The sequence below is a fragment of the Protomyctophum parallelum genome (genome assembly GCF_964188405.1).
Source record: "Protomyctophum parallelum genome assembly, chromosome: 4".
Classification (NCBI taxonomy): domain Eukaryota; kingdom Metazoa; phylum Chordata; class Actinopteri; order Myctophiformes; family Myctophidae; genus Protomyctophum; species Protomyctophum parallelum.
In genome coordinates this window covers 57,415,453-57,432,913 of record NC_139700.1, presented here as the reverse complement: position 1 = coordinate 57,432,913, position 17,461 = coordinate 57,415,453, and the positions used below count along the sequence as shown (strand labels likewise).

General features: G+C 39.8%; 1 protein-coding gene across 2 annotated transcripts in view; it reads right to left on the bottom strand.

Moving 5' to 3' along the window:
* Nucleotides 1-16,172, bottom strand: part of LOC310857439 (disintegrin and metalloproteinase domain-containing protein 10-like) — a 52,215-nt gene extending 36,043 nt beyond the window's left edge. For both annotated transcript variants that reach the window (XM_083763119.1, XM_083763120.1), the window contains exons 1-3: nucleotides 16,003-16,172; nucleotides 9,529-9,679; nucleotides 8,946-9,064 (exon numbers count right to left, since the gene is read on the bottom strand). In XM_083763119.1, coding sequence (XP_083619245.1) covers nucleotides 8,946-9,064; nucleotides 9,529-9,679; nucleotides 16,003-16,084 — 352 coding nt within the window. In that variant the 5' untranslated portion in view covers nucleotides 16,085-16,172. The remainder of the gene's footprint in view (nucleotides 1-8,945; nucleotides 9,065-9,528; nucleotides 9,680-16,002) is intronic.
* Nucleotides 16,173-17,461: the final 1,289 nt, after the last annotated feature.

The window sequence follows — 17,461 nt, the reverse complement described above, 5'->3', positions numbered from 1 at the left end:
AAATGACACTATAGATATTTAGTCTATAGGGTTCCTTTCTCCCCTGAAATGACAATATAGATATATCCAGTGTAGATGTGCGATGTATCGTAAGGAAGCTCTTCTCCAGTATAGATATATATAGTATAGAGTGAACCCACCATAGATCTGTCCAGTATAGATGTAGATAGTATAGAGTGAACCCACCATAGATCTGTCCAGTATAGATATAGATAGTATAGAGTGAACCCACCATAGATCTGTCCAGTATAGATATATATAGTATAGAGTGAACCCACCATAGATCTGTCCATTATAGATGTATATAGTATAGATATATATAGTATAGAGTGAACCCACCATAGATCTGTCCAGTATAGATGTAGATAGTATAGAGTGAACCCACCATAGATCTGTCCAGTGTAGATATATATAGTATAGAGTGAACCCACCATAGATCTGTCCAGTATAGATATATATAGTATAGAGTGAACCCACCATAGATCTGTCCAGTATAGATATATATAGTATAGAGTGAACCCACCATAGATCTGTCCAGTATAGATATATATAGTATAGAGTGAACCCAACATAGATCTGTCCAGTATAGATATATATAGTATAGAGTGAACCCACCATAGATCTGTCCAGTGTAGATATATATAGTATAGAGTGAACCCACCATAGATCTGTCCAGTATAGATATATATAGTATAGAGTGAACCCACCATAGATCTGTCCAGTATAGATGTAGATAGTATAGAGTGAACCCACCATAGATCTGTCCAGTATAGATGTATATAGTATAGAGTGAACCCACCATAGATCTGTCCAGTGTAGATATATATAGTATAGAGTGAACCCACCATAGATCTGTCCAGTATAGATGTATATGGTATAGAGTGAACCCACCATAGATCTGTCCAGTATAGATGTATATAGTATAGAGTGAACCCACCATAGATCTGTCCAGTATAGATATAGATAGTATAGAGTGAACCCACCATAGATCTGTCCAGTATAGATATATATAGTATAGAGTGAACCCACCATAGATCTGTCCAGTATAGATGTATATAGTATAGAGTGAACCCACCATAGATCTGTCCAGTATAGATGTATATAGTATAGAGTGAACCCACCATAGATCTGTCCAGTATAGATATATATAGTATAGAGTGAACCCACCATAGATCTGTCCAGTATAGATGTAGATAGTATAGAGTGAACCCACCATAGATCTGTCCAGTATAGATATATATAGTATAGAGTGAACCCACCATAGATCTGTCCAGTATAGATGTATATAGTATAGAGTGAACCCACCATAGATCTGTCCAGTATAGATGTAGATAGTATAGAGTGAACCCACCATAGATCTGTCCAGTATAGATATATATAGTATAGAGTGAACCCACCATAGATCTGTCCAGTATAGATGTATATAGTATAGAGTGAACCCACCATAGATCTGTCCAGTGTAGATATATATATAGTATAGAGTGAACCCACCATAGATCTGTCCAGTATAGATATAGATAGTATAGAGTGAACCCACCATAGATCTGTCCAGTATAGATATATATAGTATAGAGTGAACCCACCATAGATCTGTCCAGTATAGATGTATATAGTATAGAGTGAACCCACCATAGATCTGTCCAGTATAGATATATATAGTATAGAGTGAACCCACCATAGATCTGTCCAGTATAGATGTATATAGTATAGAGTGAACCCACCATAGATCTGTCCAGTATAGATATATATAGTATAGAGTGAACCCACCATAGATCTGTCCAGTATAGATATATATAGTATAGAGTGAACCCACCATAGATCTGTCCAGTATAGATATATATAGTATAGAGTGAACCCACCATAGATCTGTCCAGTATAGATATAGATAGTATAGAGTGAACCCACCATAGATCTGTCCAGTATAGATGTATATAGTATAGAGTGAACCCACCATAGATCTGTCCAGTATAGATATATATAGTATAGAGTGAACCCACCATAGATCTGTCCAGTATAGATGTATATAGTATAGAGTGAACCCACCATAGATCTGTCCAGTATAGATGTAGATAGTATAGAGTGAACCCACCATAGATCTGTCCAGTATAGATGTATATAGTATAGAGTGAACCCACCATAGATCTGTCCAGTATAGATGTAGATAGTATAGAGTGAACCCACCATAGATCTGTCCAGTATAGATATATATAGTATAGAGTGAACCCACCATAGATCTGTCCAGTATAGATATATATAGTATAGAGTGAACCCACCATAGATCTGTCCAGTATAGATGTATATAGTATAGAGTGAACCCACCATAGATCTGTCCAGTATAGATGTAGATAGTATAGAGTGAACCCACCATAGATCTGTCCAGTATAGATATATATAGTATAGAGTGAACCCACCATAGATCTGTCCAGTATAGATGTAGATAGTATAGAGTGAACCCACCATAGATCTGTCCAGTATAGATGTAGATAGTATAGAGTGAACCCACCATAGATCTGTCCAGTATAGATATATATAGTATAGAGTGAACCCACCATAGATCTGTCCAGTATAGATGTATATAGTATAGAGTGAACCCACCATAGATCTGTCCAGTATAGATGTATATAGTATAGAGTGAACCCACCATAGATCTGTCCAGTATAGATGTATATAGTATAGAGTGAACCCACCATAGATCTGTCCAGTATAGATATATATAGTATAGAGTGAACCCACCATAGATCTGTCCAGTATAGATGTATATAGTATAGAGTGAACCCACCATAGATCTGTCCAGTATAGATGTAGATAGTATAGAGTGAACCCACCATAGATCTGTCCAGTATAGATATAGATAGTATAGAGTGAACCCACCATAGATCTGTCCAGTATAGATATATATAGTATAGAGTGAACCCACCATAGATCTGTCCAGTATAGATGTATATAGTATAGAGTGAACCCACCATAGATCTGTCCAGTATAGATATATATAGTATAGAGTGAACCCACCATAGATCTGTCCAGTATAGATATATATAGTATAGAGTGAACCCACCATAGATCTGTCCAGTATAGATATATATAGTATAGAGTGAACCCACCATAGATCTGTCCAGTATAGATGTATATAGTATAGAGTGAACCCACCATAGATCTGTCCAGTATAGATGTATATAGTATAGAGTGAACCCACCATAGATCTGTCCAGTGTAGATGTATATAGTATAGAGTGAACCCACCATAGATCTGTCCAGTATAGATATATATATAGTATAGAGTGAACCCACCATAGATCTGTCCAGTATAGATATAGATAGTATAGAGTGAACCCACCATAGATCTGTCCAGTATAGATATATATAGTATAGAGTGAACCCACCATAGATCTGTCCAGTATAGATGTATATAGTATAGAGTGAACCCACCATAGATCTGTCCAGTATAGATATATATAGTATAGAGTGAACCCACCATAGATCTGTCCAGTATAGATATAGATAGTATAGAGTGAACCCACCATAGATCTGTCCAGTATAGATATATATAGTATAGAGTGAACCCACCATAGATCTGTCCAGTGTAGATATATATAGTATAGAGTGAACCCACCATAGATCTGTCCAGTATAGATGTATATAGTATAGAGTGAACCCACCATAGATCTGTCCAGTATAGATGTATATAGTATAGAGTGAACCCACCATAGATCTGTCCAGTATAGATGTATATAGTATAGAGTGAACCCACCATAGATCTGTCCAGTGTAGATATATATAGTATAGAGTGAACCCACCATAGATCTGTCCAGTATAGATGTAGATAGTATAGAGTGAACCCACCATAGATCTGTCCAGTATAGATGTATATAGTATAGAGTGAACCCACCATAGATCTGTCCAGTATAGATGTATATAGTATAGAGTGAACCCACCATAGATCTGTCCAGTATAGATGTATATAGTATAGAGTGAACCCACCATAGATCTGTCCAGTATAGATGTATATAGTATAGAGTGAACCCACCATAGATCTGTCCAGTATAGATGTATATAGTATAGAGTGAACCCACCATAGATCTGTCCAGTATAGATATATATAGTATAGAGTGAACCCACCATAGATCTGTCCAGTATAGATATAGATAGTATAGAGTGAACCCACCATAGATCTGTCCAGTATAGATGTATATAGTATAGAGTGAACCCACCATAGATCTGTCCAGTATAGATATATATAGTATAGAGTGAACCCACCATAGATCTGTCCAGTATAGATATATATAGTATAGAGTGAACCCACCATAGATCTGTCCAGTATAGATATATATAGTATAGAGTGAACCCACCATAGATCTGTCCAGTATAGATGTATATAGTATAGAGTGAACCCACCATAGATCTGTCCAGTATAGATGTATATAGTATAGAGTGAACCCACCATAGATCTGTCCAGTATAGATATATATAGTATAGAGTGAACCCACCATAGATCTGTCCAGTATAGATGTATATAGTATAGAGTGAACCCACCATAGTTTTGTCCAGTATAGATATAGATAGTATAGAGTGAACCCACCATAGATCTGTCCAGTATAGATATATATAGTATAGAGTGAACCCACCATAGATCTGTCCAGTATAGATGTATATAGTATAGAGTGAACCCACCATAGATCTGTCCAGTGTAGATATATATAGTATAGAGTGAACCCACCATAGATCTGTCCAGTGTAGATGTATATAGTATAGAGTGAACCCACCATAGATCTGTCCAGTATAGATATAGATAGTATAGAGTGAACCCACCATAGATCTGTCCAGTGTAGATATATATAGTATAGAGTGAACCCACCATAGATCTGTCCAGTATAGATATATATAGTATAGAGTGAACCCACCATAGATCTGTCCAGTATAGATATAGATAGTATAGAGTGAACCCACCATAGATCTGTCCAGTATAGATGTATATAGTATAGAGTGAACCCACCATAGATCTGTCCAGTATAGATGTATATAGTATAGAGTGAACCCACCATAGATCTGTCCAGTATAGATGTATATAGTATAGAGTGAACCCACCATAGATCTGTCCAGTATAGATGTATATAGTATAGAGTGAACCCACCATAGATCTGTCCAGTATAGATGTATATAGTATAGAGTGAACCCACCATAGATCTGTCCAGTATAGATGTATATAGTATAGAGTGAACCCACCATAGATCTGTCCAGTATAGATGTATATAGTATAGAGTGAACCCACCATAGATCTGTCCAGTATAGATGTAGATAGTATAGAGTGAACCCACCATAGATCTGTCCAGTATAGATGTATATAGTATAGAGTGAACCCACCATAGATCTGTCCAGTATAGATGTATATAGTATAGAGTGAACCCACCATAGATCTGTCCAGTATAGATGTATATAGTATAGAGTGAACCCACCATAGATCTGTCCAGTATAGATGTATATAGTATAGAGTGAACCCACCATAGATCTGTCCAGTATAGATGTATATAGTATAGAGTGAACCCACCATAGATCTGTCCAGTATAGATATATATAGTATAGAGTGAACCCACCATAGATCTGTCCAGTATAGATATAGATAGTATAGAGTGAACCCACCATAGATCTGTCCAGTATAGATGTATATAGTATAGAGTGAACCCACCATAGATCTGTCCAGTATAGATATATATAGTATAGAGTGAACCCACCATAGATCTGTCCAGTATAGATATATATAGTATAGAGTGAACCCACCATAGATCTGTCCAGTATAGATATATATAGTATAGAGTGAACCCACCATAGATCTGTCCAGTATAGATGTATATAGTATAGAGTGAACCCACCATAGATCTGTCCAGTATAGATGTATATAGTATAGAGTGAACCCACCATAGATCTGTCCAGTATAGATATATATAGTATAGAGTGAACCCACCATAGATCTGTCCAGTATAGATGTATATAGTATAGAGTGAACCCACCATAGTTTTGTCCAGTATAGATATAGATAGTATAGAGTGAACCCACCATAGATCTGTCCAGTATAGATATATATAGTATAGAGTGAACCCACCATAGATCTGTCCAGTATAGATGTATATAGTATAGAGTGAACCCACCATAGATCTGTCCAGTGTAGATATATATAGTATAGAGTGAACCCACCATAGATCTGTCCAGTGTAGATGTATATAGTATAGAGTGAACCCACCATAGATCTGTCCAGTATAGATATAGATAGTATAGAGTGAACCCACCATAGATCTGTCCAGTGTAGATATATATAGTATAGAGTGAACCCACCATAGATCTGTCCAGTATAGATATATATAGTATAGAGTGAACCCACCATAGATCTGTCCAGTATAGATGTAGATAGTATAGAGTGAACCCACCATAGATCTGTCCAGTATAGATATAGATAGTATAGAGTGAACCCACCATAGATCTGTCCAGTATAGATATAGATAGTATAGAGTGAACCCACCATAGATCTGTCCAGTATAGATGTATATAGTATAGAGTGAACCCACCATAGATCTGTCCAGTATAGATGTAGATAGTATAGAGTGAACCCACCATAGATCTGTCCAGTATAGATATATATAGTATAGAGTGAACCCACCATAGATCTGTCCAGTATAGATGTATATAGTATAGAGTGAACCCACCATAGATCTGTCCAGTATAGATGTATATAGTATAGAGTGAACCCACCATAGATCTGTCCAGTATAGATGTATATAGTATAGAGTGAACCCACCATAGATCTGTCCAGTATAGATGTATATAGTATAGAGTGAACCCACCATAGATCTGTCCAGTATAGATATATATAGTATAGAGTGAACCCACCATAGATCTGTCCAGTATAGATATAGATAGTATAGAGTGAACCCACCATAGATCTGTCCAGTATAGATGTATATAGTATAGAGTGAACCCACCATAGATCTGTCCAGTATAGATATATATAGTATAGAGTGAACCCACCATAGATCTGTCCAGTATAGATATATATAGTATAGAGTGAACCCACCATAGATCTGTCCAGTATAGATATATATAGTATAGAGTGAACCCACCATAGATCTGTCCAGTATAGATGTATATAGTATAGAGTGAACCCACCATAGATCTGTCCAGTATAGATGTATATAGTATAGAGTGAACCCACCATAGATCTGTCCAGTATAGATATATATAGTATAGAGTGAACCCACCATAGATCTGTCCAGTATAGATGTATATAGTATAGAGTGAACCCACCATAGTTTTGTCCAGTATAGATATAGATAGTATAGAGTGAACCCACCATAGATCTGTCCAGTATAGATATATATAGTATAGAGTGAACCCACCATAGATCTGTCCAGTATAGATGTATATAGTATAGAGTGAACCCACCATAGATCTGTCCAGTGTAGATATATATAGTATAGAGTGAACCCACCATAGATCTGTCCAGTGTAGATATAGATAGTATAGAGTGAACCCACCATAGATCTGTCCAGTATAGATGTATATAGTATAGAGTGAACCCACCATAGATCTGTCCAGTATAGATATATATAGTATAGAGTGAACCCACCATAGATCTGTCCAGTATAGATATAGATAGTATAGAGTGAACCCACCATAGATCTGTCCAGTATAGATGTATATAGTATAGAGTGAACCCACCATAGATCTGTCCAGTATAGATATATATAGTATAGAGTGAACCCACCATAGATCTGTCCAGTATAGATATATATAGTATAGAGTGAACCCACCATAGATCTGTCCAGTATAGATATATATAGTATAGAGTGAACCCACCATAGATCTGTCCAGTATAGATGTATATAGTATAGAGTGAACCCACCATAGATCTGTCCAGTATAGATGTATATAGTATAGAGTGAACCCACCATAGATCTGTCCAGTATAGATATATATAGTATAGAGTGAACCCACCATAGATCTGTCCAGTATAGATGTATATAGTATAGAGTGAACCCACCATAGTTTTGTCCAGTATAGATATAGATAGTATAGAGTGAACCCACCATAGATCTGTCCAGTATAGATATATATAGTATAGAGTGAACCCACCATAGATCTGTCCAGTATAGATGTATATAGTATAGAGTGAACCCACCATAGATCTGTCCAGTGTAGATATATATAGTATAGAGTGAACCCACCATAGATCTGTCCAGTGTAGATGTATATAGTATAGAGTGAACCCACCATAGATCTGTCCAGTATAGATATAGATAGTATAGAGTGAACCCACCATAGATCTGTCCAGTGTAGATATATATAGTATAGAGTGAACCCACCATAGATCTGTCCAGTATAGATATATATAGTATAGAGTGAACCCACCATAGATCTGTCCAGTATAGATGTAGATAGTATAGAGTGAACCCACCATAGATCTGTCCAGTATAGATATAGATAGTATAGAGTGAACCCACCATAGATCTGTCCAGTATAGATATAGATAGTATAGAGTGAACCCACCATAGATCTGTCCAGTATAGATGTATATAGTATAGAGTGAACCCACCATAGATCTGTCCAGTATAGATGTAGATAGTATAGAGTGAACCCACCATAGATCTGTCCAGTATAGATATATATAGTATAGAGTGAACCCACCATAGATCTGTCCAGTATAGATGTATATAGTATAGAGTGAACCCACCATAGATCTGTCCAGTATAGATGTAGATAGTATAGAGTGAACCCACCATAGATCTGTCCAGTATAGATATATATAGTATAGAGTGAACCCACCATAGATCTGTCCAGTATAGATGTATATAGTATAGAGTGAACCCACCATAGATCTGTCCAGTATAGATATATATAGTATAGAGTGAACCCACCATAGATCTGTCCAGTGTAGATGTATATAGTATAGAGTGAACCCACCATAGATCTGTCCAGTGTAGATGTGAGAGGTGTCGTAAGGAAGCTCTTCTCCAGACATCTCCACCTTCAGGTCAGGATGGAATAACGACGTGTCTCTCTTCATCCTCAGGTTGAAATGTCTGGAAGATCATAATATAATATAATAATAATAATAATTAATAACGCATAAGGTGGTGTCTCTCCAATGTCGGCTTCATTCACTGTCATGTAATTAACCCATTCTGACCTGAGATCAGATTCATACGAGGTTTCCGCCGGACACACACTGGTCTGATGAACCCATTCTGACCTGAGATCAGATTCTAAAAATGTCAGTCGTTCTTCGATTTTTTTCAAAAATAGCAGACCTACAAGCTCGTATCGCGCCACTCGGTGGCGCGATATGAGCTTGTAGATCTGCTATTTTTAAATAGCTAAAGCATAACATGATGCTGACACCAAAATGGGTGCCCGGTCAGAATGGGTTAATGAACTGGTCCAGACATTACCAATCTGCATGTAGTATGAATAAACAGACAGACAGACAGACAGACAGACAGACAGACAGACAGACAGACAGACAGACAGACAGTTTAGTACCAACCTGCCGTGGGCGTGGAAGTCCAGATGCAGGAACTGCTCGTGGTGCGACAGCGCCCTCCTGGCTCTCTGGTGGTTACTGTGTACTTCGTCCGTGTCGTACGACAGACCCTCGTAGTGACGGACATACTTGTTGAGAGGATTCCCGTAGTAGCCTGGTTACCATGGAAACAACAAACACAGTAGCCTGGTTACCATGGAAACAACAAAAAAGTGGTCTTACCCTTTAATGGTAAATGGTGCATGTATATAGCGCCTTTATCTAAATCTATTTGCGTAGATTGTGCATTACATTCACACATTCACACACACACATTGTCTATCCCTGTATGGAATGTGATATAATACTATTTATTTATAATGTCTGTCCTTGTATGGAATGTGATGTCTGTCCTTGTATGGAATGTGATGTCTGTCCTTGTATGGAATGTGATATAATACTATTTATTTATAATGTCTGTCATATTTATAAATATGTATTTGGCTCACAATCCCATTTAATTTCCTTCATTAGACAGTAGTGCGTGTTCGTGTGTGCGTGCGTGCGTGTGTGTGTGCGTGCGTTCGTGTGTGACAGAAAGAAAGCCATTGTAAACATGAAGCTGAACATCACATCAATCAGCCTTTGTGTTCTGTTCACACTACAGAGGAAGATTATAATTTTTATCCCACGATTTTGCAACCCATTTTTTTCACCCAGTGTCAATTATCTAATGTAATCCTGGGCACTACACTTCCTCTGCAAACCTGGGGGGGGGGGGGGGGGGACAGCGGACTGACCTCATGCTGCCTTCTATGCATGAGGAGTCTGCTTCTTTTTACCTGACCGGGGGAGAGTTTCCCCAGCCGGACCTAGCGTGTGGAAGGAACACGTTATTCCAACCAGTTCCTTTCCCCTCCATCAGGCGCCCCGGCTGGCCAGGGGGAGGTAGTTTAGAGACCAGGATTACTGCATGTTTTTGTGAGGGTACCTACCCTAGGGGACATGGGGAGAACATGTGAGGGTACCTACCCTAGGGGACACGGGGAGAACATATGAGGGTACCTACCCTAGGGGACACGGGGAGAACATATGAGGGTACCTACCCTAGGGGACACGGGGAGAACATGTGAGGGTACCTACCCTAGGGGACACGGGGAGAACATGTGAGGGTACCTACCCTAGGGGACACAGGGAAACATGTGAGGGTACCTACCCTAGGGGACACAGGGAAACATGTGAGGGTACCTACCCTAGGGGACACGGGGAGAACATGTGAGGGTACCTACCCTAGGGGACACAGGGAAACATGTGAGGGTACCTACCCTAGGGGACACAGGGAAACATGTGAGGGTACCTACCCTAGGGGACACGGGGAGAACATGTGAGGGTACCTACCCTAGGGGACATGGGGAGAACATGTGAGGGTACCTACCCTAGGGGACACGGGGAGAACATGTGAGGGTACCTACCCTAGGGGACACAGGGAAACATGTGAGGGTACCTACCCTAGGGGACACGGGGAGAACATGTGAGGGTACCTACCCTAGGGGACACGGGGAGAACATGTGAGGGTACCTACCCTAGGGGACACGGGGAGAACATGTGAGGGTATCTACCCTAGGGGACACGGGGAGAACATGCAAACTCCACACAGAAAGGCCCTTTTCTGTCTGTCGGGAGGAGGGAACACACCCCTGCGCCCACAGCGTCCCCAGCGGGAATCAAACCTTCTAGCTGTGAGGCCACAGCACACCGACTGTGCCACCGTGCCCCCTGTATGTTTGTATGATTAACACGCCACTTATATCCAACTGTAATGTTTATAAATGTTTAACAAGCTGTAAAGATTAAAGCACTGATTCAGAATGCTAGACTCTCGCCAGCATAGGGGTGTCAGCTTATGCCGTCTAAATCATGTAAACAATGTAACTAGTGGTAGTTGACATCAGAGATACATATTTCCCACAGATGACAGTATGACACACACCCAAACCCTAACACTAACTAACTACCAACTACTAAACTTAAATAACACACACCCAAACCCTAACACTAACTAACTACCAACTACTAAACTTAAATAACACACACCCAAACCCTAACACTAACTAACTACCAACTACTAAACTTAATTAACACACACCCACAGTGAGTTTGAAACTATGACAAAAAACACTCCTGTACCTATTGTGAGAAATACAACAATGTACAAACACAGCAGCAAGGTGTGTGAACTGTGACAAAAGAAGGTTAGCCGAGGGAATACAACCACCCTAAGAACTACTATCTGTACCCAGTAACCTACTGCACATGTAAACAATGGAATACAACCACCCTAAGAACTACTATCTGTACACAGTAACCTACTGCACATGTAAACAATGGAATACAACCACCCTAATAACTACTATCTGTACACAGTAACCTACTGCACATGTAAACAATGGAATACAACCACCCTAAGAACTACTATCTGTACACAGTAACCTACTGCACATGTAAACAATGGAATACAACCACCCTAATAACTACTATCTGTACACAGTAACCTACTGCACATGTAAACAATGGAATACAACCACCCTAAGAACTACTATCTGTACCCAGTAACCTACTGCACATGTAAACAATGGAATACAACCACCCTAAGGACTACTATCTGTACCCAGTAACCTACTACACATGTAAACAATGGAATACAACCACCCTAATAACTACTATCTGTACACAGTAACCTACTGCACATGTAAACAATGGAATACAACCACCCTAAGAACTACTATCTGTACACAGTAACCTACTGCACATGTAAACAATGGAATACAACCACCCTAAGGACTACTATCTGTACCCAGTAACCTACTGCACATGTAAACAATGGAATACAACCACCCTAATAACTACTATCTGTACACAGTAGACCTACTGCACATGTAAACAATGGAATACAACCACCCTAAGGACTACTATCTGTACCCAGTAGACCACATGGAAACAATGGAATACAACCACCCTAATAACTACTATCTGTAGGCTACCCAGTAGACCACATGTAAACAGAGCTGCTACTTTTAAAGGACAACTTTAGTTTTTTTCAACCAAGGTTCATGTTTTAGGTTGTTATTAGAGAAACTAAAAGGTGAGTGTTAATTTTCTTTCATTTGATGCTTTCTTTTGTTTTGGGTATTTTAGCAGTTTTTGACAGGGGGGCGGGGGCTATCGAGCATGGGGCTAAATATGTATTTTTTTACAAAATATTATGGCAATTTATATTTTTATTATTTACTATAGTCCTACTAGACCCCAAGAAATTACATCTGACCACAAAAGATCACAGGATCTATTGAATGTGACAAACTGACATATTGAGCCTATACACACAGTATAAGCCTTCCCCCAGTAGGTAGATCACATTCAGTAGATCCTGTGATCTTCTGTGGCCAGATGTAATTTCCTGGGGTGTATTAGGACTATAGTAAATAATACAAAAATAAATCACCATAAAATGTTGTAAAAAAATACATATTTAGCCCCATGCTCGAATGCCCCCGCCCCCCTGTCAAAAACAGCTAAAATCCCTAAAACGAAAGAAAGCATCAAATGAAAGAAAATTAACACTCACCTTTTACTTTCTCTAATAACAACCTAAAACATGAAGCTTGGTTGAAAAAAAACTAAAGTTGTCCTTTAAACACATTTTAAATGTGTTTCTTTTCTCCGTATATTACTTAAATGCTGCCATTTGTCCCAAAGTGACGAAATGTGTTTCAAAATAGCTTTATACCCTGTTATAAACTTAACAGTAATAACATATAACGATGCAATAGCTCTGTTTACACAATGTTGTACCTCCTACTGTATATACTTTATGTTTACACAATGCTGTACCTCCTCCAACTGTATATACTTTATGTTTACACAATGCTGTACCTCCAACTGTATATACTTTATGTTTACACAATGCTGTACCTCCAACTGTATATACTTTATGTTTACACAATGCTGTACCTCCTCCAACTGTATATACTTTATGTTTACACAATACTGTACCTCCAACTGTACATACTTTATGTTTACACAATGCTGTACCTCCAACTGTATATACTTTATGTTTACACAATGCTGTACCTCCAACTGTATATACTTTATGTTTACACAATGCTGTACCTCCTCCAACTGTATATACTTTATGTTTACACAATGCTGTACCTCCAACTGTATACTTTGTTTACACAATGCTGTACCTCCTCCAACTGCATATACTTTATGTTTACACAATGCTGTACCTCCAACTGTATATACTTTATGTTTACACAATGCTGTACCTCCTCCAACTGTATATACTTTATGTTTACACAATGCTGTACCTCCAACTGTATATAGCCTACTTTGTTTACACAATACTAATACTGTACATCCTCCAACTGTATATACTTTATGTTTACACAATGCTGTACCTCCAACTGTATATACTTTATGTTTACACAATGCTGTACCTCCTCCAACTGTATATACTTTATGTTTACACAATGCTGTACCTCCAACTGTATATACTTTATGTTTACACAATGCTGTACCTCCTACTGTATATACTTTATGTTTACACAATGCTGTACCTCCTCCAACTGTATATACTTTATGTTTACACAATGCTGTACCTCCAACTGTATATACTTTATGTTTACACAATACTGTACCTCCAACTGTATATACTTTATGTTTACACAATGCTGTACCTCCAACTGTATATACTTTATGTTTACACAATGCTGTACCTCCTCCAACTGTATATACTTTATGTTTACACAATGCTGTACCTCCAACTGTATATACTTTATGTTTACACAATGCTGTACCTCCAACTGTATATACTTTATGTTTACACAATACTGTACCTCCAACTGTATATACTTTATGTTTACACAATGCTGTACCTCCTCCAACTGTATATACTTTATGTTTACACAATGCTGTACCTCCAACTGTATATACTTTATGTTTACACAATGCTGTACCTCCAACTGTATATACTTTATGTTTACACAATGCTGTACCTCCAACTGTATATACTTTATGTTTACACAATACTGTACCTCCAACTGTATATACTTTATGTTTACACAATGCTGTACCTCCAACTGTAGCCTATATACTTTGTTTACACAATGCTGTACCTCCTACTGTAGCCTATATACTTTATGTTTACACAATGCTGTACCTCCAACTGTAGCCAGTTTTTATTGTATTTTGACACTTGCTTTAATGTAAACGCATGTTTTCTCATATCAATAAAGCTCCTTTGAACTGAGTTGAGCTGTAAGACACGGTCAACGGTAATAAAGAAGACATGTTAACAGATGATAATGTTCATCATTTAGTTGTTATGAAGCAGCTGCTGTTACACCAAACTGTGTGACCCATCGAATTCCGCTCAGCTGTTGTCGGACTGTTGTTTTATTTGATGCAATCCCCCCCTACCCCCCCCCCCCTCACCTCCATTATATCATAAAGATATATAAAATAGGCCTACTGGTTTTAATATAATGTGATCAATGCGAAAAGCAGCCTCTCGGGTCACACATTTCGACAGGTCACTAATATCAGCATAACACCGTGGAGGCGTCATCTCCTCACAGCGATGAGCTGTTTTTAGATTTAACACAAACAAGACTAACGTCCATCCTCTCCTCCTGGCCCATTCCATCAATAACTACATTCATTACATTCAATTCAAAGGAGCTTCATTGGCGAGAGATAACATACATAAACGCCTGCGTCCATTGCTGCCGAAGCAGAAAAGTGGAACGATACAATCCAAACTAAATGTATGAAAGCTACAGCTCAAATAAATCAGTGTCTGTGTCAGGAGATCACCGGATGCAGAGAGTGTAGGAAAACACACAAGAATCACCCTTCACAACAAGCTGGGCCGTTAGCATGTAGCATGTAGCATCCTGCTGTGTTTCTACAGTCAACTCTCTGCTGTTAGCCCGTTAGCATGTAGCATCCTGCTGTGTTTCTACAGTCAACTCTCTGCTGTTAGCCCGTTAGCATGTAGCATCCTGCTGTGTTTCTACAGTCAACTCTCTGCTGTTAGCCCGTTAGCATGTAGCATCCTGCTGTGTTTCTACAGTCAACTCTCTGCTGTTAGCCCGTTAGCATGTAGCATCCTGCTGTGTTTCTACAGTCAACTATCTGCTGTTAGCCCGTTAGCATGTAGCATCCTGCTGTGTTTCTACAGTCAACTCTCTGCTGTTAGCCCGTTAGCATGTAGCATCCTGCTGTGTTTCTACAGTCAACTCTCTGCTGTTAGCCCGTTAGCATGTAGCATCCTGCTGTGTTTCTACAGTCAACTCTCTGCTGTTAGCCCGTTAGCATGTAGCATCCTGCTGTGTTTCTACAGTCAACTCTCTGCTGTTAGCCCGTTAGCATGTAGCATCCTATACAGTCAACTCTCTGCTGTTAGCCCGTTAGCATCGTCTTGTTTGGACTCACCTTGTGTGAGATGAACGACAGACAGCAGTAAAGATGCTTTGATGAGAGCATGAGGTGATAAATCCATCTTTACAGCATTCATGAATATTCATGTGTGTTTATTGTTGTGTTAAAACAAAGAAAGAGTCCCTGATCCTCCATCAACAGCCAGCCTCCCTGTCCCCTCTCCACCCTGCCTGGGGTAATTATTTTACCCTGAAAACCCTCCCTGTCCCCTCTCCACCCTGCCTGGGGTAATTATTTTACCCTGAAAACCCTGCCTGTCCCTTCTCCACCCTGCATGGGGTAATTATTTTACCCTGAAAACCCTCCCTGTCCCCTCTCCACCCTGCCTGGGGTAATTTTACCCTGAAAACCCTGCCTGTCCCCTCTCCACCCTGCCTGGGGTAATTATTTTACCCTGAAAACCCTGCCTGTCCCTTCTCCACCCTGCATGGGGTAATTATTTTACCCTGAAAACCCTCCCTGTCCCCTCTCCACCCTGCCTGGGGTAATTATTTTACCCTGAAAACCCTGCCTGTCCCCTCTCCACCCTGCATGGGGTAATTATTTTACCCTGAAAACCCTCCCTGTCCCCTCTCCACCCTGCCTGGGGTAATTATTTTACCCTGAAAACCCTCCCTGTCCCCTCTCCACCCTGCCTGGGGTAATTTTACCCTGAAAACCCTGCCTGTCCCCTCTCCACCCTGCATGGGGTAATTATTTTACCCTGAAAACCCTCCCTGTCCCCTCTCCACCCTGCCTGGGGTAATTATTAACCCTCCCTGTCCCCTCTCCACCCTGCCTGGGGTAAATATTTTACCCTGAAAACCCTCCCTGTCCCTTCTCCACCCTGCCTGGGGTAATTATTTTATTTTTATAATTATTTTTTGTGTCCGTGTGTCCGTGAGCAGCTAATCTCGGCCACCGTTAACCCGGTCGATGCCAAATTTTGCACACACACTCCCTGGATGCCAACGATGAACCTACAGTCAACCCTAACCCTAACCCTGAAACCCTGAAAACCCTCCCTGTCCCTTCTTCACCCTGCATGGGGTAATTATTTTACCCTGAAAACCCTGCCTGTCCCTTCTCCACCCTGCCTGGGGTAATTATTTTACCCTGAAAACCCTCCCTGTCCCCTCTTCACCCTGCCTGGGGTAATTATTTTACCCTGAAAACCCTCCCTGTCCCCACTCCACCCTGCCTGGGGTAAATATTTTACCCTGAAAACCCTCCCTGTCCCCTCTCCACCCTGCCTGGGGTAATTATTTTACCCTGAAAACCCTCCCTGTCCCCTCTCCACCCTGCCTGGGGTAATTATTAACCCTCCCTGTCCCCTCTCCACCCTGCCTGGGGTAATTATTTTACCCTGAAAACCCTGCCTGTCCCTTCTCCACCCTGCCTGGGGTAATTATTTTACCCTGAAAACCCTCCCTGTCCCCACTCCACCCTGCCTGGGGTAATTATTTTACCCTGA